The sequence below is a fragment of the Bradysia coprophila genome (genome assembly GCF_014529535.1).
Source record: "Bradysia coprophila strain Holo2 chromosome X unlocalized genomic scaffold, BU_Bcop_v1 contig_12, whole genome shotgun sequence".
NCBI classification, from domain to species: domain Eukaryota; kingdom Metazoa; phylum Arthropoda; class Insecta; order Diptera; family Sciaridae; genus Bradysia; species Bradysia coprophila.
Genome location: NW_023503293.1, coordinates 2,824,764 through 2,849,291, shown reverse-complemented (window position 1 = coordinate 2,849,291; position 24,528 = coordinate 2,824,764). Strand labels below are relative to the sequence as shown.

At 32.9% G+C, this 24,528-nt stretch overlaps 1 protein-coding gene across 2 annotated transcripts in view; it reads right to left on the bottom strand.

Moving 5' to 3' along the window:
- Positions 1–955: 955 nt before the first annotated feature.
- LOC119067171 (sodium/calcium exchanger 1) overlaps positions 956–24,528 on the bottom strand; it is a 96,958-nt gene continuing 73,385 nt past the window's right edge. For both annotated transcript variants that reach the window (XM_037169984.1, XM_037169985.1), the window contains exons 5-9: positions 14,090–14,189; positions 11,954–12,073; positions 8,751–8,909; positions 7,357–7,528; positions 956–6,113 (exon numbers count right to left, since the gene is read on the bottom strand). In XM_037169984.1, the coding sequence (XP_037025879.1) occupies positions 5,909–6,113; positions 7,357–7,528; positions 8,751–8,909; positions 11,954–12,073; positions 14,090–14,189 (756 nt within the window). In that variant the 3' untranslated portion in view covers positions 956–5,908. The remainder of the gene's footprint in view (positions 6,114–7,356; positions 7,529–8,750; positions 8,910–11,953; positions 12,074–14,089; positions 14,190–24,528) is intronic.

Here is a 24,528-nt window from a genome sequence, read left to right as displayed (position 1 = left end):
TGAGCAAACAAAGTGATCATATATTTAATTAGCTAGCGTTCGTCGCTGATTTTTATTGTCGCTGTCGATAGCAATTTCTAACATTAGATTTGCGACGTTTATAATCATTTGCACTCTAACACTTGTTATTTCATTGGACAGTAGCAATGAATGTCAAATGTAAAATTTGAGAAAGATTCAGCCGCGAATCTCACACGTCATAAAAGTTCTTAGGCAAATTGAGATAAGAGTCAATTGATGAGCTACCTCTATATTAACCATGCTTTGATAATATCAGCCGGGTGGGTCTTGTTCCAAGAAAATGTTTTGTTCTTTATGGAAGCTTTCTTGAATGAAAAAAAAAACTGTTCCTACAGTTAATGTCATCCAATCTGTCTAAGCTTGCTTCAGCTGTCTTACCAGCTGGTTCACTCATACATCCACACTATTATGCCTTTCTTTATGAAACTGGCTTGTATGTGTGATACACGACCTATTGCACCACACTTAGACACAAACTCGATTGACATTAACTGTAGGTAAGTTTTTTAAACGTGCTTTTTCTACAAATTCAAGACAATAACCTCTTCAAAACAAGACTGGTTGTCCCACAGTCATTTTTCAATTGAGAAGCTGCAAAATGAGAAGATGTCACTAAATTTGTTAGGGTACCAACAACATATGAACCCCATTTGTTTTATTTATTTTTGAACCATTAACCTTAACCATAAATTTAATTTTTATTTGATTTGCCTAATATTTTCTTGTTTTTATTTTAAATTTATTTTAAAACCGTTTGTCTTTGTTTGATTGTAAACACCACGACACAGTTAATTGGTTTATATTTTCGATTTTCATTTTCTTGTTTTTTGTTTAAATTCTCTAAATTTGAATTAGTTAACAACTCAAATCAATAACAAAATTATATTTACAACAAATATATTCATCATTTTGTTTGACGTTTTTTTCTTTTTACGGGAATATATATTTAAAAATAAGTTTATGTCAAAATTCGATTTATGTTTTTTTCTTTTCTTTTTGTTTATATCATTTTTATCTTTACGTTTACAAATAGGTAATTCTTTTCTTTAATTATAAATTAGTGTTAGAGATTTTTTTCTTTTTTAAACCTAATGATTATTTAAGTATTGGCATTTTATTTCGGTTAGAGAGTTACATTTTAGAGACTTCTTTTTTGTTTGTGTAATGCTGTTTTTTCCGGTTTTTCGCTTGCAAAAAATTCCAACCGGAGTTGGAGACCGTTGTTGTCTCTCATATCGTTTGAATGACGTTGAATGGTTCATATGGTTCGATTGATAGCAGATATTATTTAAGAAAAATAAACCTCCAATCTTCAACAAAAATAATGGCCTGTTTGACTTCGCCAAAGCACTGTCAGTGCGTTGACTTCGCTGATAAATCATGAGAGAATTTTACACACTCAATTGTCAACCGAATGTGAGTCTACATTTCATTTGCTTCTGATGTATTACCATCGTCAAACTCATGCGCGTGACAGTTACATGAAGTATATAACGAGACATGTACGTACACGAGAGTTTGCCCGAGTTGTAGTACATTTCGAGTTATATACTTCATGTAGCTATGTCATATTTTGCTTTCCCCGCGAGAATGTGTTGGTGAAAATGCCAAGTAATATTCATTCCCTACTTATGTGATGTTCATTCCCTGTTATATATCGCCATTACATTATCACCAATACACTCTCCCACGTATAGTAAAACCATATCAGCACGCAAGCACATAAGCGGTGTGATTGTATGAATGTGCCAGCTGAAGTAAACGTAGATACAAATTCGGTTGAATTTAACTGTATTCTTTTATGAACTACACAGTTTTTCGTTCCCTTTTTTTACGCCTTGAGAGACCTTGATAGACCTTGAGAAGACCTAGATAATCAGAATCTTCACATTCCAAACGTGTGCGAATAGTATGTCCTAAAATCTGAAACACTCCACAAATTCAGCGCAATCGATACGAATTTCAATTTTATTAGAAATGTTTTTCGGATACATTTTGGATGGATATTGTTGTTGTTTTTATGCATTTCAACAGCTTCAACATCATAAACAGCACTTCGATGAAATGGAAACATTAAAGACAAAACAATAGTTTTCGCAGAAGTCATTTGACTGATTAGCTTTAATTCGGCAATAAATTTCCATTTATTTCGATCAAAAATTCATTTATTCTACTTTCAGCATGTGTCCTTCCCCTGACTGTTACAATATATTGACGTATCGACCGCATCATTTGTTATTTTATGTTATTTATTTTTTTGTGCGATTTTCCCATAGATTCCTTTCCGAACAGCGTGTGTAAGCTTATCTTGTTGATGAATAAATTTTCGTTTCTATGTTATACAGCTGTTCTATAGGGAAGACTCTGCAGGAAGACGTTCGTCTTTCAGAGCAATACCTGAAAGTACTAAAAGACTGAATAAATTTTATTGTTTTTGAATTGTGTTGAAGTATTTAATGGCTTCGGTGTGGAAGCAATAATTGGATTTCGACAGAGAGGGTATACTGTACATTAAACACATTGACAATTTAAATTAAGAAATTTTAATTTACATTTTAACCCTAATAGCCATAAGTTGAAAATGGGAATGTGTGCTTTTTGTCATTTTTCTTTGTAAATTAAAAATTTGTTTTACAGGGCGTTAAAGTCGGTTCATTGAAAATCACTTAAATTCTGTGAGATCACATCTACTAAAACTGGTTAGTTTAAAATAGATGTATCTTTCAACGGGAAATGTACGAGTAAATCAAATCAAATTGAAATGATTGGACAATGTTTTTCCAGCGAAACAAAATCCTTTGACAGACAGGTGGAATTGTCGACATATAACTTAAGTCTGTCTTCGGTCAAAGCACTGACAGTGCGTTGCTTCGGTCGAAGCATGGGTATTAAATCTTGCAGTTCATCGTTTATTTTTGTCGTTTTTGACTGTAACCGATGGCGTTGGTAAACGTTGGTCTGATTAACCATGTTGTTTCCGACTTCCATTTTTTTCCCTTTAAACCACAATGACAGATATCACAGGGTGTTATATTAGGCGAAGTAAGACACGGACAAGTGATAAAGGTTCAATAAGCGAATCCCCGTAAAAAATTTTAAATTGAAGAAGTTTGAAAAAATAAATGAAAATTAGGGAAACAATATCGATGGAAATTGTGCCTGATTATTGCCAATTGATTTGTTAGATCACACAGTTCACAGTTATAATTCTTGCTTATTTGTAGAAGTATGCATTCGAACAATTTCGAAACTCCAAGCAAAGTCTAATTTTAAAATCAACTTTTTGTTAACGCCCACTCAACTCAACTTTATATTCATGACAACGTCCCATTAATAAAATCAAATTCTCTTCCGACGAATATTTTTGATGCACCGCATCCTTATTGTACATTGTACAAAGAAAAATTGAAATGAAAAAAATCCGTTTTGAAATTTTTTGCAAGCAAAAGTGATAACGAATCACCGACAATTTTTTTTTTTAATTATTTTGTAAATGAAAAAGTGACTACATTCTAACTATTAAAAAAAAGTGTTTTTCCGCTAGTACAAAAAAAAAATGTTTTCTCTTAAAAAATGAGTTTTTTTTGTTTTTCTTTTTAAAATCTAACATCATCTACATTCATTGTTTGCTGTTTGTTGTATTCATTTCAAATAATTTTTTCTTCTTTTTCGGCACATTACAAAATTAGGTAACATCTTACGATTTAAATGTTAATTAAACTTTCATTCGCAACTACATCTCATTAACATAAATGTCCACCGGTCCATCTTGGATGAGATGTGAGAGTGTGTGTCTGTGTATATAACTATATATATATATATAAAACGTAAATATACAGACACTGCAGCATAATAATTTGATTGTTATGCATACCGCTTCAATAACACATATACCTAAATGGTTCTATGTGCATAATACCGTACGGTGATGCATTTAAATTAAAAATGAATAGAGTAAGTGCACTAAATTAAAGCAACGCCACTTATCATGAGAATCATTTTGAGAATAAATAGAAATTTTCACAACATGCTACTGAATCATGAGTAATCCCTCATAAATTTAAGTAATCTCTATAATGCCGACCACACCAATGAGGTCGTCCATAAAGTACGTACACTCAATTTTCAATATTTTTGAAGCCTCCACTCCTTGTCCGCCTTTTTGCAAAACTTGTAACATAGTGTCTTACACTTTATCAGATCCCCTCCATCATTCGTGGTGGACGTCCTTTATGAAAGGTTTCAATGAGTTTCTCGTGCGGAAAACCTTTCAATACCGGCTTGCACAATGTATCTCTGAACTGTTCGCACGGACAAATGTTTTAACATTTGATAATAGACATGAACTTATGTTGAGAAGAAGATTAGGTCGATGTTCATACATGATTTTTCAAAGTATGAAAAAGCGCTGTGTTAATCTTCCCGACGAAATAGCAAATTTTAACTTCGCCCTTATTGGAATTTCCTGCATTTCCTCTTGGTTAACGATTAACGACTCTGCAACGAAATATGCATATTTCACCGCACGTAATAGAAGCCTGAAAGCTTCGGTTATATACACAAAAAAAGTATCATATGCCTGTGTTGGCAAAAGCCGTCGAATACTTTTACACATCAGATTACGAAATTTACACCTTTTATGTGTTCCACACGACATAATACAGAATTTATAGCAATGACGGTCGTTGTACTTTCTGTTTAGCTAAATAATGAACTAAAATCAATTGTACTTATCGTACTTCGCCATCCAGTGAACTAGGTGCGTCATATATGTATATGAAGTTATGTGGAATTCGGCAGTGTTTCAACGGGAATACTGAGAACTCATATTTAAGACTGGTCAATAAATGCAATAACATTGGTGGATAAATCACAACATATACTAGAGCTCATATATATAAGGTGGCGTTGCTCAGTAAAACATAAACTCTTGTATATACAGTTAAAATAGGTGATTTATCAGGAAACGTTACAAGGTACACTATGCCATCGTTCATAAAAGACGTCCGATTTTTTACGAATAGGGACGGGGGAGGTGGAATGAAAGTGTGATATTCCAAGATGATACCATTGGCGTATAGGAAAAAAGCGAAGATGCACAGGATGGACTCTGAAAAACTATAGAAATAAAAAACCGGACGTGTTTTATGAATGACGCCGTATCATAAATATACTCATATCAGAAAACACCTGAGAGTTCAGAGACAATGTCAACACTTTGGCAAAGTTCCGCGATGGTATAGAATTACAGCAAAAATTGCTTAACACATTTAGTGATATTAAATATTTACGATGTTCCTTTATATAAGTTGATCTGATTTATGACATGTCAAGGCATTGTTTTCCTTTGTGTCAAGAATGTCAAGAGTTAAATTAATTAGATGGCGCGGTATGCTAGGTCGAATCATATTTTATGAATATATAGTCGGATATTAATATCACGAAAATCGTACGGTTCGCATGCGATGCTATGAAAGTTTAAATATTTATTTTCAAATCAATGTGTGTAATATACAATGCACTTACAACACTTCAAATCGATACATCTATGTATATATATAGTCATATATAGACGATTCAATTACACTGTGTTTTTCTTCTTATAACTGTTTTGTTTCCCCAAATATATACAAAATATAATATTTATATCATCAACATTTAACTTAAAATTATTTTATTCTTTTTCCTTCAAATTTGTTTTCTTGGTTCACCGTTCTATCCTTTCTTTCGTTCTATCGTCCTGTCATTTAACATTTCAACTAACATTAGTTTTAAATTATCCTAGTGAAGAGTGTGTGTCGAAGAAATTGTATTATAGTTAGAATTATTAGAAGTAAAGTTTGATAAAAAAAAATGTTTTTTTTTTCTTTCTTTTCTTTAAATTAATTTAAAATCCTTTTATAACACCATACGCCTCTAAACTACTAGCAATTAAATAAACAAGCCACAACCCGAACAGAATTGAAGACGTAACGTATTTGATACCCACCGGTCCACCCAGTTCGCCGCCAACTTTTTTATTTCGTCGTAATAATAAAATTGCAATCGCTATAAATGCTCCGGATAAGAACAGAGTCACTGAGAATGCCAAGCTGAAAAGTAAAATTAAACAAATGAAAAAAAAGTTTTAAAGTAAATTACCAATGGTTACAGTCACAGGGAGGATTTCAAAGTCAAACACCAAAGGTTTAACCACTTATACAGAGTATCAGTCAGTTTCTTCTTTTGTCAGAGTAAAATAGTTAGTTACATGCTTGTGGGTCGAAACTTGTTCTTTTCATCGAGTTCCATGAACTTTAGACGGCCTGAACGAGTAAAATCTAGGCATGGGCGATAATGATAATGATTATCGATAATCGATAATTATCAACTTTTTTTTATCGAAAATTATAAAAAAAATATCGATAATCGATAATCATTGATATTTTGATAATTATCAAGGTATCGATAATTCGATATATCGATATTTCGGTCAGAAAATCCGATATTTATCGATATATTCCGATATATCGGTATATTATCATGAATTTTCAGATAAATATCAAAATATCGATATTTTGATAATAATCGAATTTCGATATTTTGATAATTATCGAATTTCGATATTTTGATAATTATCGATAATTACTAAATTATCGATAACGATATGATTAATCGATTATCGATCATTTCTTTTGATTGATAGTTATTATCGATAATTTTGAACATCTCCCATCCCTAGTAAAATCTTCTACAACAGTCGGGACGTAAGATTAAAAAAATGCATGTCGTCCACTTGCTCCTATGCTTAAATAGTGCAATACAAACATAGATTTTGCAACTGACATACAATTCAAGCTTGTGTGAAATGAATCTGAATTTTACATATCTTGTGCGATTTTGTAAGGGTCAGTGGAGCTAAATAGTGAGTCCGTCACTCTACCGATATAAAGCTCCCGGACCAAACCAGCCGCTCTTAACTTATATTCGGATTTGTTTTTAACGAACCTTTTATACTAAAAAGGTAGAGAAGAAATAGTCTTCTTAATGCTATCTGAAATACGTGATGGCACTTCTAAACAACAATTCCTTTCAATTTCGGTATTTTATTATACCATTAGAGAGGTTATGATATAGACCGTTTATGCTAAGATATGAAGGTTGTCGAAAGTCTTACAATTATTTCTTCTTCTCAATGAGATAAGAAAATATCCTTAATCTTCTCGTAGTGCAGAGAATGAGACAGTACGAGGAAATTAGTTAAAGAATAAGAATAAAGATTAAATTGATTGGGGGCGACTTTTCAAAATTCGGATATAATTTCAAAATTGTTTGCTATTCAAAAATTAAACTTACTTTCCGGGATTAACCTCAAATTGTCTGCCGTGATACGCATGATAACACGCTGCTATTGTCCACGCAACGCCAATGCCAAGGAAAACATTAACAGCATTGCTGCCTGTCACATTTCCAACGCTGGCATCGGCATATTTATCTTGAATCGCCGCTACTTTACTAGCAAATGTATCTGAAATTTAAAATAATTTTAGGAAATGAATGGATTGTTTGTCAATAAATCGTAAAACGATAAACCTTTTAACCTTTTCTGAAAACGTAAACACGATGTGGGTATACAGTTGTAGAATTGATGGAAGAATTAAAATAATCGAGACGGTATTTGGCGTAGAGACAATAATTAGTTAAAGTGGATGGAGGTGGGTGGTGTACTTATACTGATGCAACGTCGGTATTATCAATGCATTTTTAAACAGAATATTTCTGCGACTTTATGACTATCATTTCTCTATGTCGTGGGCTTTAATCAGTACCTTTTTCTTGGAAAACACTTTCTCCTTCTTTCTAGAATGCCTCCACATTTTCCTACAATTTTCCCAAATTTTCAAAAAAGGAAGTTTTGGAAAAATGTTGGAATGTGTAGGAAAATTTATGAGAAAATGTTTTCCTGAAAATAGGTCCTGGTACATAAATTAGATCGAAGTTTGATTTAATATGTCAGACAGCATAGTTAATGGCTGTTCGATTCGTTACATTTCGCCTATTCGCTTAGACAGTTCCTTGGATATTAGTACAAAAAAAGTTATTAAGGAAGGTTTTAATCGATAACTTTTTGAAATTATTTCGATTCATTCGGTCGATACCCTTGAGACCTGGGATTATTTTGATTGATTGAAAGATTGAGTTCACGTAAATGATTCCATGAAGAAAATCGCCAAAACAGGAAAAAACAGAGAGGCCGCTTCAACCGAACATATGAAAAGTCTAAATGAAATATTCCAGAAAATTCGATAGTCGTCGTGTAGACAACAGTAGTCGTCCAAAGGCCAAGCTAGTTGTAATTAATCCGTTTCAGGAAAATTTGAATTCTTACAAGCTAGCGATTCCGAACAAAAAGCAACAATATCTTTCTAAATCAGTATTATCAGTATTTGAGGTATACTGTACTATATGTTACGTGTCTACGAAAATACCTTCATTATAATACCATTTCTCCCAACCTACAATTTCTAGATATAAAAAAAACGACATGAAATAAATGCTATCGACGACATTGAATTGAATAGGTCGTCGACCAGTTAGGTATCAATATCGACGTTTAATAATTTGGAATTTGATATTTTAAATAAAACAAATTGTAGCATCATGAACCGACGACAAATATTTTTTTTTTTGGCTCTAAACTGAACAGAAACCTAATTTATTTGCAGAAATATATTATATTATCCTCTCACCTGGTATACTTGTTCCTAGTGCCACGAAACAGATGGCTGTAACTGAATCCTTTATGCCCAAAGTACAACCAAAATGCGAGGCCACATCGCCAATGATAGCGGTTACGACGCCGATGCACAATATGGATACAACGAAGCACAAATATCCGCTGCACATATCTAAAACCAATGAGCATAAAACAATGAGCAAACACAGTTTAAATAATCGCTGGAAAATTATTGATCGCAGCCAATTAAAAATTTAAATTAAATTCTAATTTTAAATCATCAAATTATTCGGTACACACATGTGCAGCTCCTGTTCAAATAATCAACCATTCGATTGTGGTGTGGTTAATAATGTTACAATTGACGCTAATCGAGAAATTTTGCTTTATTATTTACAGTGAACAGAAATCACAATCAACCAATCTGTGTCGATGCCGTACACAAACGTATTGCATGTGTAAACAATTTGTGATAAATGTTCGCCTCTAATTCAGCGAAAAACTAGTGAAATTATATATTTTCCAACAAAGTTATAATTTTAATGGACTCCACGACGTCTCGTTTTTATAGTTAGAAATCACGGACGGAGGACTGCAATTTTTCGGATTAAACTGTTTGTAATTTGTTGTAAAAAAAAATTTCTCCGACTGGAACATAATGTATCGTTGTCACGGATGTGAATCTTTTGAATTTATTTTATAAGTTTTAACTATTCGTAATCACGCAAAGGCGTAAGTGAAAAATCAAAGTTGAATCATCTTAACGAATTGTTTTCACACGAAAGAGATTTGATTAGTCTGCTATTTTAGAAAATAAGTCAATGTCAGGCCCGACTGTGACTATAATCAATTCAGAGCTTGGTAAATTGATTAGACAGGCAGCGACAGCCGACCTTAATTTCTAAAAGCAAACCAAAATATTTTTTTAATTTTTCATCTGATGTATGTCAATCTTCTTTAATTTACGAAAATCGAATTACCGTGGTTGTCAGTACTTTGCGTATTTTGCGACTCTTTAATCAAAATATCAACCACGAACACCTCAAATTGAAATATAATGTTCCTTTTGCATAAATTTGTAGATTGAACGAATTTTGAAAATTGTTGATTCGGATGTAGAGATTGAGTGGATGGAACAAGATCTCTGATCTTGAGACCGAAAATCATCTACAACATCTGTTTGAAAATCGGAAGAATGTGTGCGACGATGTGTGTTTGTCAACAGTTATTTGTTCAATGAGGGAAGAAAAGTTGGAAAGTTCAAGGATGTTTTGACTCGACACAACTTGTTGGAACGTCGAATTTGAGTTTGCCATGAAAATATAGAATGTATCAAGTGTTCTGACGAAAACGATGAATTAGCAAAATCAGCAGAATAAATCAGACAGTGAAACGAGCTAGATGCCCAAACTAAAGTGTTTATTCTCAAATTCACCCCAAAAGCCACAAAGTAAAAGCTAGCTGGTAGCTAGTGGTGTTGAAGAATCAACACAACTGCCACAAGTCACCCGAGAAAATACAATTTACAACTTTTTTATCGAGTTATACGGAACGTCAGATTATAGAGACAACGTTGTCTGCCCTTACACGTATACATGATAATAATTAAAAATTAAGGACCCATCCAAATGGCTGGTTCATGAAGATAATTGTAACATAAAAAGTCCTTTTCGGATTGGTTTAGCGTAATTATGGTTATATTATTGAGCATGAACTACGTTTAATTAGTTCATGAGTTCGTAAGCTTCCACCCATTAATTGGATAATTTGTTAAAAGTTCAAAATATACACCGTAGATCATGTTAACATTCGAAGTGTCTCCTTTCTAGTCAAATGAAATGTTTTAAAACACTGTTCTCACTGCAAAATGACACAATTTTCGGGGAAAAAACAAATGTCTGTTTTTGCATAATCTCATTTCGAAAATGGGTTTTGCATCCATTTTTTTTCTTCTCTCTGTTCCAGTGAAACGTATATTCAACCCATTTGATCGTTTTATCTTTCTGAATAATTAATTTTTTTCCATAAACGCATAGATGGGACAAATATTAAGAAATTTTGTTCGCAGACTCATCTTTTTTTCCGAGTAATTAATCTAACTCATTGTTACCACCCCAAGTAGAATAGCTAAAAGGTAAAATTACACAACTGCTTCACCCATAATTTCTCTTTTAACATAATAATTCTGGATGAAAATAATTATTCTGGTTTTCTTTGTTCAATATTTCCGCTCAACGTATTTTCGCTGCAATATACACAGTCTCGTAACATAGCCGACACGTTTGTTGTACATTAATAACAGTGTCTGCTATAACAACGCGTGGTGCTTAAATGCAACCAGAAAGGCGACAATTTCTTATTATGCATTTTTGAGAGTTGCATCACCGGTAGTATTACCTTATGTTCATCTATATGAAGTGGTGATATAGAATATGTTTCCACAGAAACTGTTAAAAGTACATCAATTTTGAGCGATACGTTCATACTGAAAGCTTTTAAAAGGGATGTAGTACAGCACTTTAAATGTTACCGTTTTCGTCCAGAAGAATTTCTTTGTATTTATTTCAGAAAAAGAAAAAGAAAGCGTAAACGATACTAGCGATGGAACGTTAAAACGACATCGCGAAAAGGTGTAATGTCCCAAAGTGATTTTGCGAGCTAATCCGGTTGACTGGGATAATTTTTTATTTCGTCTATCACATTTTGTTTATTCAACAACTCATTGGAACCATTGTATGAAATGAAGGGTTAACTACACTCTCTTCAAACCGTTTAATGTGTTAACCGTTTTCGCAATAATTTAATGAGCAAAATGCAAATGTAACGTCGTTGGGTAGAAGCTTAATTAAGTTTGATTTCGGGCTAAAATAATACAAACGGCACAATCGTAAGAAGACACTTCACTTCGATTTGCCATTTGATTTGATTATTCACACAAGTTTTGCAGGTGGGACTGGTGTTGTGTATTCATGGAAATGGAAATGCAAAGAGAGAGAGGAAAATAATGTCTCGAGCATGAAATAACGGAATTATACGGAAAATAGGAAAGTCAAAGTTTGATCAATCAGAAGTGGAAATTATTCTTCGTTCAGATTAGATTTGTACGTTTTCTTTTCGCTTAAATAAGTCGAAAATGGAACAATCAATCGAAATTAAGTGAAGTGAATTGTATAGTGATGAAATGGTTTGTGTAGAACATGAATTTAACTTTTTTACCTGTTGGTGGAATAAAAGCAAATATGATTTTCCAGAACAGTGTGAGGAAATGCATTATGTAATCGCCGCAGCTTGGTGATGGCTCATCTTCGTCTTCGCCTCGGCTGTCATTGTCATCGCCTAAAAATAGTATTTACATTAGTTGCTATAAGCACATTGTACGTTTTGATGATATTGGTGCTCTACACAAACTATTATAATCAGGGCTTTTAGAAATTTTAATTCTGAAAAATTGACAAAAAATATGTTCGACTATAATACAGTACGAGCCTGTGTGTGTGCATATCAGTTTATCAGAGGGACTATTTTTGAGGAAAACTTTTTCCAAAACTTTCCTCAATTTTCTCAAACGTTCCCACATTTTCCAAAATTTTCCATTTTTTTTTTAAATTGGGGGAAAAATTCCAATATTATGTAATAGTGCAGTGTGTCAAAAGAAATGCGAACCAGCTCAACCTTGAAAATGTTTCGGTAATACAATACGAATTTGACACACAAAGCGGAATATTAGACACCAAGAGCGTTAAACATGTTATGGCGGCACTGCTAAAAATGCATGATAATCCATTCAAAATTTAAATTTAATCCTTCCGTTCTCATTCTCGTCGCTATTCATTATAGATCTGAAATTCGAAAAATTACCAAGAAAGAGCTATATATTCCGAAATTTTTATTCAATTCGATGTCATAGAACTGTATGTGTACTGTATATACGTACATATATACATCCAATGCTAATATCATTGAATTTAATTCCATGCATCTCAATTTCGGGTTGATCGTTAATTTATATATTCGGAAATTTAGCTGCGCTCTGTATTTTCTTATCCTTTACAAATGCTAAAGTTCTGCTAATGGAAAAGTTGTGCTAGAGACACTGCAAGCGAAAATTATGGTAGAATGCATACGTGCACATTTAATGGCTAAACATTTTGAAATTTAATCCAAAATAATAATTTCCAACTAAAAAAGTTCGTTTTGTTTAAGCAGAACTAAAGTTCAGTGGATTACAGTTTTCTGCAGAATAAGTGTTTGAAATTTGATTAAACGAATTTGTGTTGTCAACGACTCTGGGAGAATTTAGACCTGTCCGATGATATAAAGTTTTTTCACGCTCTCTACGTTCGAAGGCACATTTAGGGTGTTCGATTAAACTTTTGATTTGTAACACAATTTGTTGAGCACAATGCTTTCGTATTTAGAGAAAATGGATTACTAGTGGCAAATGTCGGGGACAATTGAAACGATGAGAACATTGTTTTATGTAAAGTTTTGTACACTTTTTCGACAGCAAATACTCGGAAGAGGGCAATTATCAAAACTTTTAAACCGGAAAAACTTTTCCGACAAAACGAAGGTGAAGATGCATTTAGTTCGAATTTGCAACTTTATTGTAATCTTCTTGTAAGCTTCTGAAGTAACATTTTGTTACATCTATCGGCTTACCACAAGACAGAGACATCCTCACTTTCATTGTAGTTCTGTCGACAAGAACAATACGGAACCAAGCCGTTCATAGATGTGTAATACTCCTTCATTCAGAAATATGATTTTTGGTGTTTTTTTCTTGACTCCCCACACTAAATTTAATTTTTTTTTATCAAGGGGATTCAGAGGGATTGAACGGATTAAAACATACTTCGAGAAAGGAGAACGCACAGGTCCTAGCACTAATACTGAATACACTGAATTATCAAGCTTGGATACTTTAGTGATAAAAACTACCGCTTGAGATTGTTTGAATTGTCTGTTTTAACTCAAGCAACGATAACAAGCACAGCTCTGCTACTAGCATGAACATAAGAAATATTCGTAAGCAAATTCAATCAAAATAAGTACAGATAGGAGCGATGATTTCCTGGTGTGAATAAAAACACACAATACATGCAATCGTACACGCATACATATATGAAAATTTGGAGGCTTTTTGACGTTCCAAAAATGAGTGTTCGTGCTAGAAGCAGTGCTATGTAACAAGTCATCTATCTATCAAGTCATCAGCCCCTGAATAGTTTTTATGTTAATGCTAAGAGCAGTGCTATGGAGAACGGAATTTACGGATGATCCTCGGATTATCAATGAATTTTTCAATCTTTTTTTTAGCTCAGATTGAACCGAATAATTACAATCATTTACCTGGGCTAACTGTCCATGCTTCCATAAACTGTTCTTTCCACGATGATGTGCCGATAAGCAGAGAAGCGTTCGCCCTTTGTACCAGCTTGTCTACAGTGTTCTGAAATGAAACAAAAAAAAATAATTAAATTAATTTCATTAATTTAAAAGTCTTCGCTCGCTCGCTGTCTGACTTTCACTTTAACATGTAATAAAGAATTATCTTTATCAAACAATAAAATGAAAATTGTCCTTAGATATATATGTTTAGAAGAATGGCAACGTTGGCAAAGGTTGTGATGGGAATTAATTAAATTGTATGGAAATGTATTAATATTCAAATTAATATAATAATGAAACCATCAAATTTCTGGGAAATTCAACGGAATGGAACAATTTATGAAACATTTCGCTTTTCGAAATGAATATACCCGTCCGTTTCTGTTTAGTTGGCCGAAATGAGGAAGCTCTACGGAAAATGTGGATCTTTTTGTTATAAGAATAACATGATGATAACGGTAATACAATGAGGCTGACAAAGTTTTTGCACATTTATTTCCGAAATTCGTAAATGTTTTTTCATCTTTACAATCATCTGTATCATAATGACGGTCATGTTTATTATGTAATCATGTGCTGTGCGGTCGTACATCCTTCTTATTTTTGACCCTTTCATGAAAGGCAAATATTTATTATAATGTTTGTTAAATGCCTTTTTAGACGGAAATTTATAGACCGAAAAAAATCATTTTCTCATTTTCATTCCATTCTCATTTAGCGTTTTTTTTTCTTACCGAAAATGTGCTACAGCAGCCACGCTCCAAATAATAATTTTATCGAACATTTGGTATGCGTAATACATAAACCATTCACCAGTGATGGAAAAAAAAATATGTTTGCTTAAAATGGGAACGTCTATTAGCCTAGCCAAACTAAGTTCGTTTTGATAAAAGATTCGTGTGTACATTGAGCGTACAGAAAAAAAATATAACAAAGAGATGAAAAAAAATTAGTCGAAATGAATGGATTTTCAAGAGGAAAATGGCAAAAAGGAAGGCAAAAATGCAAATTCAGTTTTCATAAACTTTGTACCCGAAAAAAATAATATTTATAGTGTACGTGCATGCCAATTTTTCACAATCAATTTCTCAACACATTTCACATTCTGTAAGTGAAATTAGAAGCTTAAAGTTAAATCCTTTATCGACCATCGACAATTTTTCGCCACTGAAACTTGGCTATTTTCAAGTGTTGATCACATTTAGCGATAAAAAGACATTAAATATTACATTTAAGAAAAATGGAGAAAGTGCTGAGCTGGCTCAGCTCTTCGGTTTGTATTTTATGAATTTGTGCACCCCCAACAAAAATATTTACACCACGGCAAAAGTTTAATATCTTCAAAGCTTTTTTGACACATAAATTTGTAAAATAAAAATTTCAAAATCGTAATCTTTAACTACCCAGCAATTTCACCTTATTGTCTGCATCAACAGAATTTAAATAACCAAATTATATCATTGAGTTAATCACGTTTCGTGTAATAAACTTGTAAAAGAAGCCTGAGAAATGTTGAGAATATAACAAATTGCCAATTTATACGAAGTATAACGTTAACCATGGTTATTCGTCTTATTATTATCCAAGGAAAAAGGGTTGAAATACATTTATAACAAATAACTGAACATCTATCTTATAGTGGAAATATTTTCTTTTTATATTCGACTTATATGTTTATGGATATAATGTGTTCATATTCATGTTTTTCCTGTGTTTCCCATTAGGGAAATTGATTTTTTTTTCTTCGAAAATTCAAATTCGTATAAATTGTGATCTTTTATTTAAAATGAATGGCAATTTTCCACCAGAAAAGAATCTATATGAGGAAGGTTGTGGCTAAACCGCATTATTATTTATGGATGTACTTCGGAAATGAAAATTCAAAAATAAAACTCCCAGAAAAATTATTAGCATTAAGTATTAGGGGAAATTTAGGTGCACTTAAAACTGTGTAGTGTTGAAAGATAACAGTTTTCGTATTAGGCTCTGTCCCATCAGTTTGTGAAGTTTCATCTCGGCTCAGAAATGTTAGTGTTCTTGACATACATGTTGCTTTATAATGGAACACTAGCCTGCGAAGACACCTATCACATATTTTTTACGTAGTTGCCGATAATGTTGCATATTTTCTCTTACAGTGACGATATGGAATATTCTGCAATAGTTAAAATTTGCATTGAAGATCGGAGAAATCTTCTGCCATAAAACAACATGCGATTGTAACACACAAGTGTTTGTAAATAAGAACAGTTGTCCCACCTGACACTTTCTTATCGAAAATGTTGGAGATTAACATAGCACATAGAGACAAAGCAATCGTATCTATTTGTAATCTCAGTAACTTTAGTCAAAATTGAGTGCTCGTCACCCTTGTTTCACTCGAACTCATGTCCCAAGATTCCCGGACTCCAACAAAAAATAATAATTTTTTTAAATTATTATATGCACCAACAACAGCTAGTCCCTATTGTACTGTCGTAAATCATAAAAACATAAATCAATAGTTACAATATTGACCAGCTGAACAAACTCAGCTATTGTTACTTATGCCTTAAAAACTACCGTACTGTATTCGCACCTAGCATCTACCATTTTTTTTTTTAAATGTTGAAGTTCCGAGAAATGAAGTGACTGAAAATTTAATTTTCAGCCGAATTGAAATTGAAAATGAAAACCAAAACAACATGACCTCGGTACAATAATGGTGCAATTTTTGTATTGTATCACAGAAAGTGTATAGTTTGGATTAATGTTATTTAGCTGAATATATGATGGCTGTTAAGCTTTCATCCAAAAATCCATAATTCATTTTCTAATGAAGAAAATTTGAAATTCAACTAGAAAATATGTGGAGATTTGGAAGTAATAATTTACTCCAATATTAGGAAGCCTTGAATGCAGACAACACACCTCCACACACCAATAAAATCGACACAAAAAACCTATTCCGCAACGAAACTTTTAAAAGAAAACACTTTTCAAACGAATGTACAAATTCTAAGCCAATGCCATAAGAATCTTATGAGAGTTATCTGCAAATAAGAAAAAGTGGAATACGAATTTTGGAAAAAGAAAAATATGAAAATAATATTGATGGTTTTCAAGTTTTTTTTTGTTTATATTGCCGAAAGTTATGTATGCTTTCATTTCAAGACATCGCAACAACCGTTATATGATGCTGGATGGCTGAATCCCATAGAAAATAAACGATGAAAAAAAACTTTTTATTGATCTCTCGTAATCCAGCTCAATATAATCTTTTTTTAGGATCGTGTTCCCATGTCTTCGTCTCGTTATTTATGTTTCTTTGTCGCATATGATATTGCAAGAGGAAAAAAAAAACGAAACACGGAATAAAATGTGTACCAACAGACAATAAGTATAACTTCTTGGAAACGAATGGAAAAATAACAGTCAAAATGTATATATATATAAGAGGTGAGTTGGTTACAAAAATGATTAAAATTTATTGCGTACTGGATCGTCTAAGTAATGAAACATTTTTCAATTTATTTGCATTAATGTCGTTCGAGTTGGTGATTGATTGCGTGTTACAAATTGAACCGAAGAAACAGCTTTTTCCAGTCAAATGAGTTTCGACCAAAGAATACCGGTTTTCAAAAGGACAATCATCTGTTTTCTAATCTAGAGTAACGACAACAAAGCACCATCACTATTCGCTTAATGAGGTCTTATATAGCCAAATATACGTCAAATCCCATTGAGGAAAAAATGACTTTCAACAAATGAAGTAACAGATTTTAATGATCGCTGCATTCCAAAAGACGGATATCATCTGTTATCGAAAACAACTTTATAAATAAACGACATGCCCTTCCTAATGCGTTCTTACTAATGCGAAATTATTGACTGAAAATAATACACTTCAAATGAAGTAATAGATCCAATCATTAGAAAAATTTAACCGATCAATTCATTTTCATCCCCATTGCAACCGAAACAACTGGAGTAATTGGAAAAATAGGTTTAGATTTCATTAAAAAAGTTGGAAGTAAATTCTAGGAAATTACATTTGAAAAGCACTTAACATCATATTTGATAGAACGAGTAAGCGTGGACATTCAAAAGTTAATATAGTTATAGGAAATTTCCATCCTGGGAACGATAAAGACTTCTAAAAATGTGCATGAAATCTATAACTTATTACACGGCAGAATAAAATAAACCAGGCAGTAGCGGTTCATTTTCGAAACGTCAAATGAGTACCTAATACGCTGAATGAAAATGAGCTTAAATGAACACTGACATAAGTTGAAAAATTGTATTCGCAAAAAATATATGGCTACTAACTATTCAGGTCTCTAGTCAAATCAGCGCTACTGCCTGGTTCTTATAATAGACTCTGTTAAGAAATATTATCTGAACAAAATGTAAATGCCCCTAATAGGTCAAAGTACACAACATAGTACTTTTTTTTTAAATTCGCCGAGTGAATTGGCCAGTAGAGACGCCACTAATACTTCATTCTCTAGCACTAGCACTTACATGTGAAGCCACTTAACTTTTACCACTACAGTGTAAACTTCGTGAGAATAAAGTTGGTACACAATTGTGTACATTAATGTGTACTACACGTGAAAAAAGCGCCATGCACCAAGGGACAATACATTTGGGGAAAATTCTATTACATTTTGTCCCTAGTTTTTAAACATCATTCTCCTATAAATCTAATTTCAAATCCTATGTAAGACCATACAAACCGTTTGTTAAGCCTCAATCTTTTATTGTCTGCTCTGTGGTGTTAAATTAATTAGACAAAAACGATAACATTTTCGGTCGCGATATTTTTTTACCCCATGTTTGCTAAGACTATTTGGTTTGATATCGATTGAAGTTTTTCTAGCTTTTTATTTCGATAGAACCGTAAACAGAACCATTTGTACGATTACAAAAAGAAATGCCGAACATTTCGTTATCAGTAGCAGATGGCGTAAAGATAGTTGGTTAATCCGTATTTTACGATTTACGTTTAGATAATATTTCACAGTTTTTATATATACTTTCTGTTTGCGTAAGTGTGTAGTAAAATATATTTAATTAGATATTCGGAAGGGGAGAACATATCAATTGGTTGGTTAAAATAAAATAAATGGCAATAAACAAACGATAGTTAAGCTAATATCGAGGCTAATATAATGGTAGAATTTTCGATTTACTTTCGAAATGTTTATATACAAACAAAACGAATTCATGTGTTCGTGTCGTCGTTGTATAAAAAAGAAAAGAAAATTTAATAATAGAATCTCACGACTGTTAAGCACACTCGATTCAATTAAAAACGCGATTTTTTTTTTCTTATATTTTGTTCGCCTGATAATAACGATCTTTTGCACAATACCAAATTTTATTGGTAGGTTGAATTATCGTTTGAATGAAATTTCTTTTGGCCACAGCACCTGTCTCAATAACTTAGGCACGAAAATTTATGTAAACATTTATACCATGACATTATATTGTCTGTAAAAATACTCCAGCATTTACGTTCTCTCGACGGCGGGAGTGTTTATATTTGAAATTGTTAATTCAGTGACTAATAAGATAGATGGTTATATAGTGTGAAGAAATGTAGGTGATCCGAAAAAATAATAAAAGAAAAAAAATCAATTTCCGTTAATAAAAATTAAATTTTGGTTGTTGTTATTTCAAATTGAACAATTGGTGGATTTGTAGTCTCCACCAATAGAATCGAAAATATGTTGAAATAGACTGTCGGTAAATTGATAGATTTCTCGGAAATAGGTCAACGCTTGACAATCAACGAAAAGCAAAAATGTGTTTTCTAAGTGAAAGCCCTTTAAGGTGCTTAAGCCACCAGTTCAACCCTTACAGACGGCAAACATATGACCAGTACTATTATCGGGTCTATTACTTCCATTGATCAAAGAATTTATTTTAAATCTAGTACTTCATTTTTTTATAAGATGCATTTTACTATTATAAAGGACCATATAACCCAGAGCTTGTCATTATACTTTTGTCGTCGTTATCGATAACAGATGAACAGCCTTATGTGACAGGAAGGAGTTCCGCGTAATGGTTAGCACGTTTGCTTTCCAATATTCGATTGAGTTGTCAGTGTCGGTGGTTCGAGCCTCAACCAGGCTAGATACAAAAAAATCGGTTGTCAGACGTGTACACAAATACACAGCTGGTTGAATCGACTCATAAAAAATCTAGGATGGTTGTATATGTAGATGTAGAGTAGGGTTGGTCGATTTTTGAATATTTTCCATCCGAGCTTCTGGACCTAGCTGATCCGACTCAGCGAAGTCTAAAGAAAATTTTAGGACAAAAAAAAATATTTTCAAAAATGTGCTATGCTTTGCCCAAGACGATTTTTTGAAAATCTTCTAGTTTTTCGAGGTATCAACACTCAATTCAATCAAACGACAATCGCTCAACGAAACAAATGTTGCCTACAAATTAAACTATTAAATTGGGGATATTATATTCGACCGATAAATTAATTCAAAACTACAGATAAAAAATAATAAATAATCGATAAACAATCGGTACCTTAATAAAAAATAAAAAATAATAAAGTACCGATAGCGAAATTCCCAAGTAACGATAGCGAAATTCCCAAGTACCGATAACTTTTTACCGATAAAACGTACTAAAGTACCGATAAACTGGTCGTTTTATAGATCATTTATCATTTTCTATCGGTACACTCAATACTACCGAGACAACCATAGCGATGATTGCAGTATTCTTACTAATTATGCCATTTGTAAGAGTGTACACTCATATTATAGGTTTTATTTCACTTCAACGAGCCGAAGTACAAAATCTCTCGATGTCACGCTGAAGTGAGTGGAGCAACTAGACTTGGAGTTGCAATAAGTGGCGTAATTATTGGGAGGAACCCTTGTATGTAAGAAATTCCTCATCGCAGATTTAAATTGTCATTTTGAGCAAGAAGAAATTACGTTCCGTCAAATTAAAAGTCTTCTCGAATTTCAGGCTAATAACAGATGTTAGCACAGCATAAAAAGTTTTTTCATTTCTTCTTCAAATTTTTAAATATTTCTTGTGCCACGTGACATTGTACTGACGGAGGAAAAGTAACTGTAGCATCATTGACATTATTCTTTTAATCTTGTAAACTTTATATGAGAACAGACAAAACTAAATTGTTAGGATTGTTCAAGTGGACACAATTTTTAGTGCTGTTCATTCGAGTTTCTTTTTCAAAAAAGGAATAATATGCATTGAGTTATATCATTGCTTTTCTCGCAGAAAATGTCAAACGAAGTCTAGGATCATGAACTGAAATACAAATTTCTTTGGTTTCTCGTTTTTTTCTCGATTTATTTTAAAATAGAAAGACTCTGTTAGGAAGCAGAATAATCGAGTGAGTGAATGTCAGAAGAGTATTTTTGTACATGGAAAAAGTTTTAAAGTTGAAAAAACATTCTTTTTAAAACAGATTGAAAATCAGAGATATCAGAGCAAGCTGAACGAGAAATATTTTCTCTGAAATCGCATCAAAACTTTTTCAAAGCTTTACAAAGTACGTGTTATAAGCGTGGACAACATCAAGCTCAGAACTCGCAAAACCGGAAACCAATTTAAAAAAAAAATAGAATGAGGAAGTTGAGAGCTCCTTTTGTTTTAGGGAATTTTGATTTATCATCCTCTATGCCCAGGTAGATAAAAGCTTTTTGTTGAAAGACCGCATTTCGACGGTGTGTATAAGATAAGCAGAGATTTATATACATTTCCACAGCTTAGTTCACGTTATTTATTGGATGTATCCTAAAGCCACATGTATAAGTGAACTCTACAGTTTTGCAATACGTTGCGAGTGACTTTGTATACGAAATTTATGAGGATGAAGTGCATATTCATTTCGGAAAATATCCAGCCGACTGCTACACATTAGCAAGCATCATCAGATTTTATTTTCTGTCTTGTCTGCGAATGCGGTTGTTAAGTTATGCTAATCTGATTTCGCCTACAAAACTTTGAATGCTGAATGTTTTATATTAGTTTTGGTTTTTATATTACTTTTCTGCCGCAGTTGAACATTCATTTTGTGGAAATATCAGGCAAGACAACACACTTTGGTTTTATGAGATTTTGAATTACAATTTTATGATTTTTTTTAGGCCGAGAGCCCACCTGTTCGAACACTTTTATTTTTTGAACTTTATTAACTGTACATAAGATACAGTCAAAGGCAGTCAATTTTCAGCATAAATTAGCTTCAGCTGTTTTTCAGCTGATCCATACAAACAATCACAACCGTTTATACGTCTTTATACGGTTTTACCACTATCATGCGCGTGCGTGTAGCAGCTTCAACCGTATGAACAAGGAAAACCAGTTTTGATAGTATGTGTGGATCAGCTGAAAAACAGCTGAAGCAAATTTATGCTGAAAATTGACTGCCTTTGACTGTACAGCTTTCACAACATAGAAATAGTATTTTACATTACAAAGGATAAAAAGAGTTTTCGTGTGAAATTTGTTGATCCGAGGCGAAGCCGAGGTCAATAAACACACGAAAACTCTACTTTTCATCTTTTTATCCAGAGCTAAGTAATGGATTTTGCATGCTGAGGGCGTTGAAAGAAGTCCTTGAAACATGAAAAGTACGGTTTTCGACGCATGTAGGTAAAAGTAATTTGTTTTCAAATTTGTACAGATTTGGTTGAATACAATCTGTTTCCTTGCGATGAAATGTAACTGAGATGTACAGGAGGCACTAAATAGGTATTTACGTGCTTGATGTGGACGGCAGACTTCAGGCAATTTCGCGAGTTGTAGCCCTTACCACCTCACTTCGATCTGCCGACAGTTTTCTAGAGAGCCAATGGACTAAAATGGGCACGTGGGCTCTCTGTCTGTTCTACTGTTATTATGCAGTCTACAAAATTGAGTCGGAAATATACATTGTAAGTGCACTCAATTAATTATTAACTATTTTCAGTTTGAAAGTTCAACATTTTTATGGCCTCTACAAACATAGACTGTTGGTTTTTTTTCATCTTCTTCAATTTGTCTGTAAAACTTTCAGCAAAAACAAGCAAATGTAATTTTGAAAAAGAAATGGCGGCATAATGTTGATTGAAAGTAAAGTAGACTCTCGTACCGAAAGTTTAATTTATTTATTTTTTCATGTCGTTATCGTAAATCGTAATTAAATGATGTGAAAACACACCCGTTTTGCGAGCACACGAACATGCATTGTATAACTTGAGATGCTAAACCAAAATTATAAACATGACGATATCAATAAATCTGGTTTCCACCTACCCGCATGGTAGGTCATAAGCTATTTAGGTTTGTAACACAAAATATTCTTAATACATAACTGGGAGCGTCGACTCAGTGAATGACATTTGTATTATTTAATATGAATAAATATCTAGGTTGAATCCAATCTTTACTGCTGTCCTGTACTGATTTTAAAGTTGTATATCGTTGATAGACAGCAGGACAACATTTATTATGCTATCGACCCATCAGTAATAAAGTAATTTTAAAAATGGGTAAGCTCACAGATCATCATACAACCCCATAAATTCAATTGAACCAATAGAAACCAAATTGTAACGAGCTTTAAATCTCATTAGTTGAATAACATGAAAATGTGTAGCTTATTGGTCATACATATATATACATATACAACCATGCATCACTATAATAGTGATGTATATAAGTATACGATACATTATATCTCGTTTAAATAAAAAAAAATTCAACGGTATTGACGACTTTTCGACGCCCAGTTTCGTATTACTCCATGTCTCAGTTCTTCAAACCCCACACCCACACCCAACTACTGGTGACTTCAATTTTCTCAAAGACCAAAAAAATGCAATTTAAAAGATAAATAATCGAAAACGAGTTAGAAATTTGCGTTTCATTTGCATGGAGAATCATACGTAAATACGTACGAATGTCATGCAAATATGTGCAAATGACATGCAAGCAAATTACAGTGATTTTCCGATATTTTCGAGTTACTTGCAAATATTTGCATGTCATTGGCTTATTCGCAGTTTTATTTTTCAATGTTACACATTTGACTGATAAATGCGGCAATTAAAAAGTGGTCACCGTCCAAGCATTTTACGTTGTTCCCAATAGAAATTCCGATTTGTATGCCTGTGAATATCGCACTAAAACTGTCCCAGCTTTTATGTTGACTAGATACTACCACACGAATTAAGTCTTGCAATCTTAAATTAGTTACTAGCAAACTGTAAGCCTTCCACGGAAAAGAACATTTTGCGGCATCCGCTTCAATTTGAAAAAATTCCTATTTCTCGTAATACGAGATCTGACGAAATCCCGTAATACGAAATTCTTCATTACGAACCATTTAGGTTTGTGTCCCGGAATTTCGCAATGAAAAATATCGTACT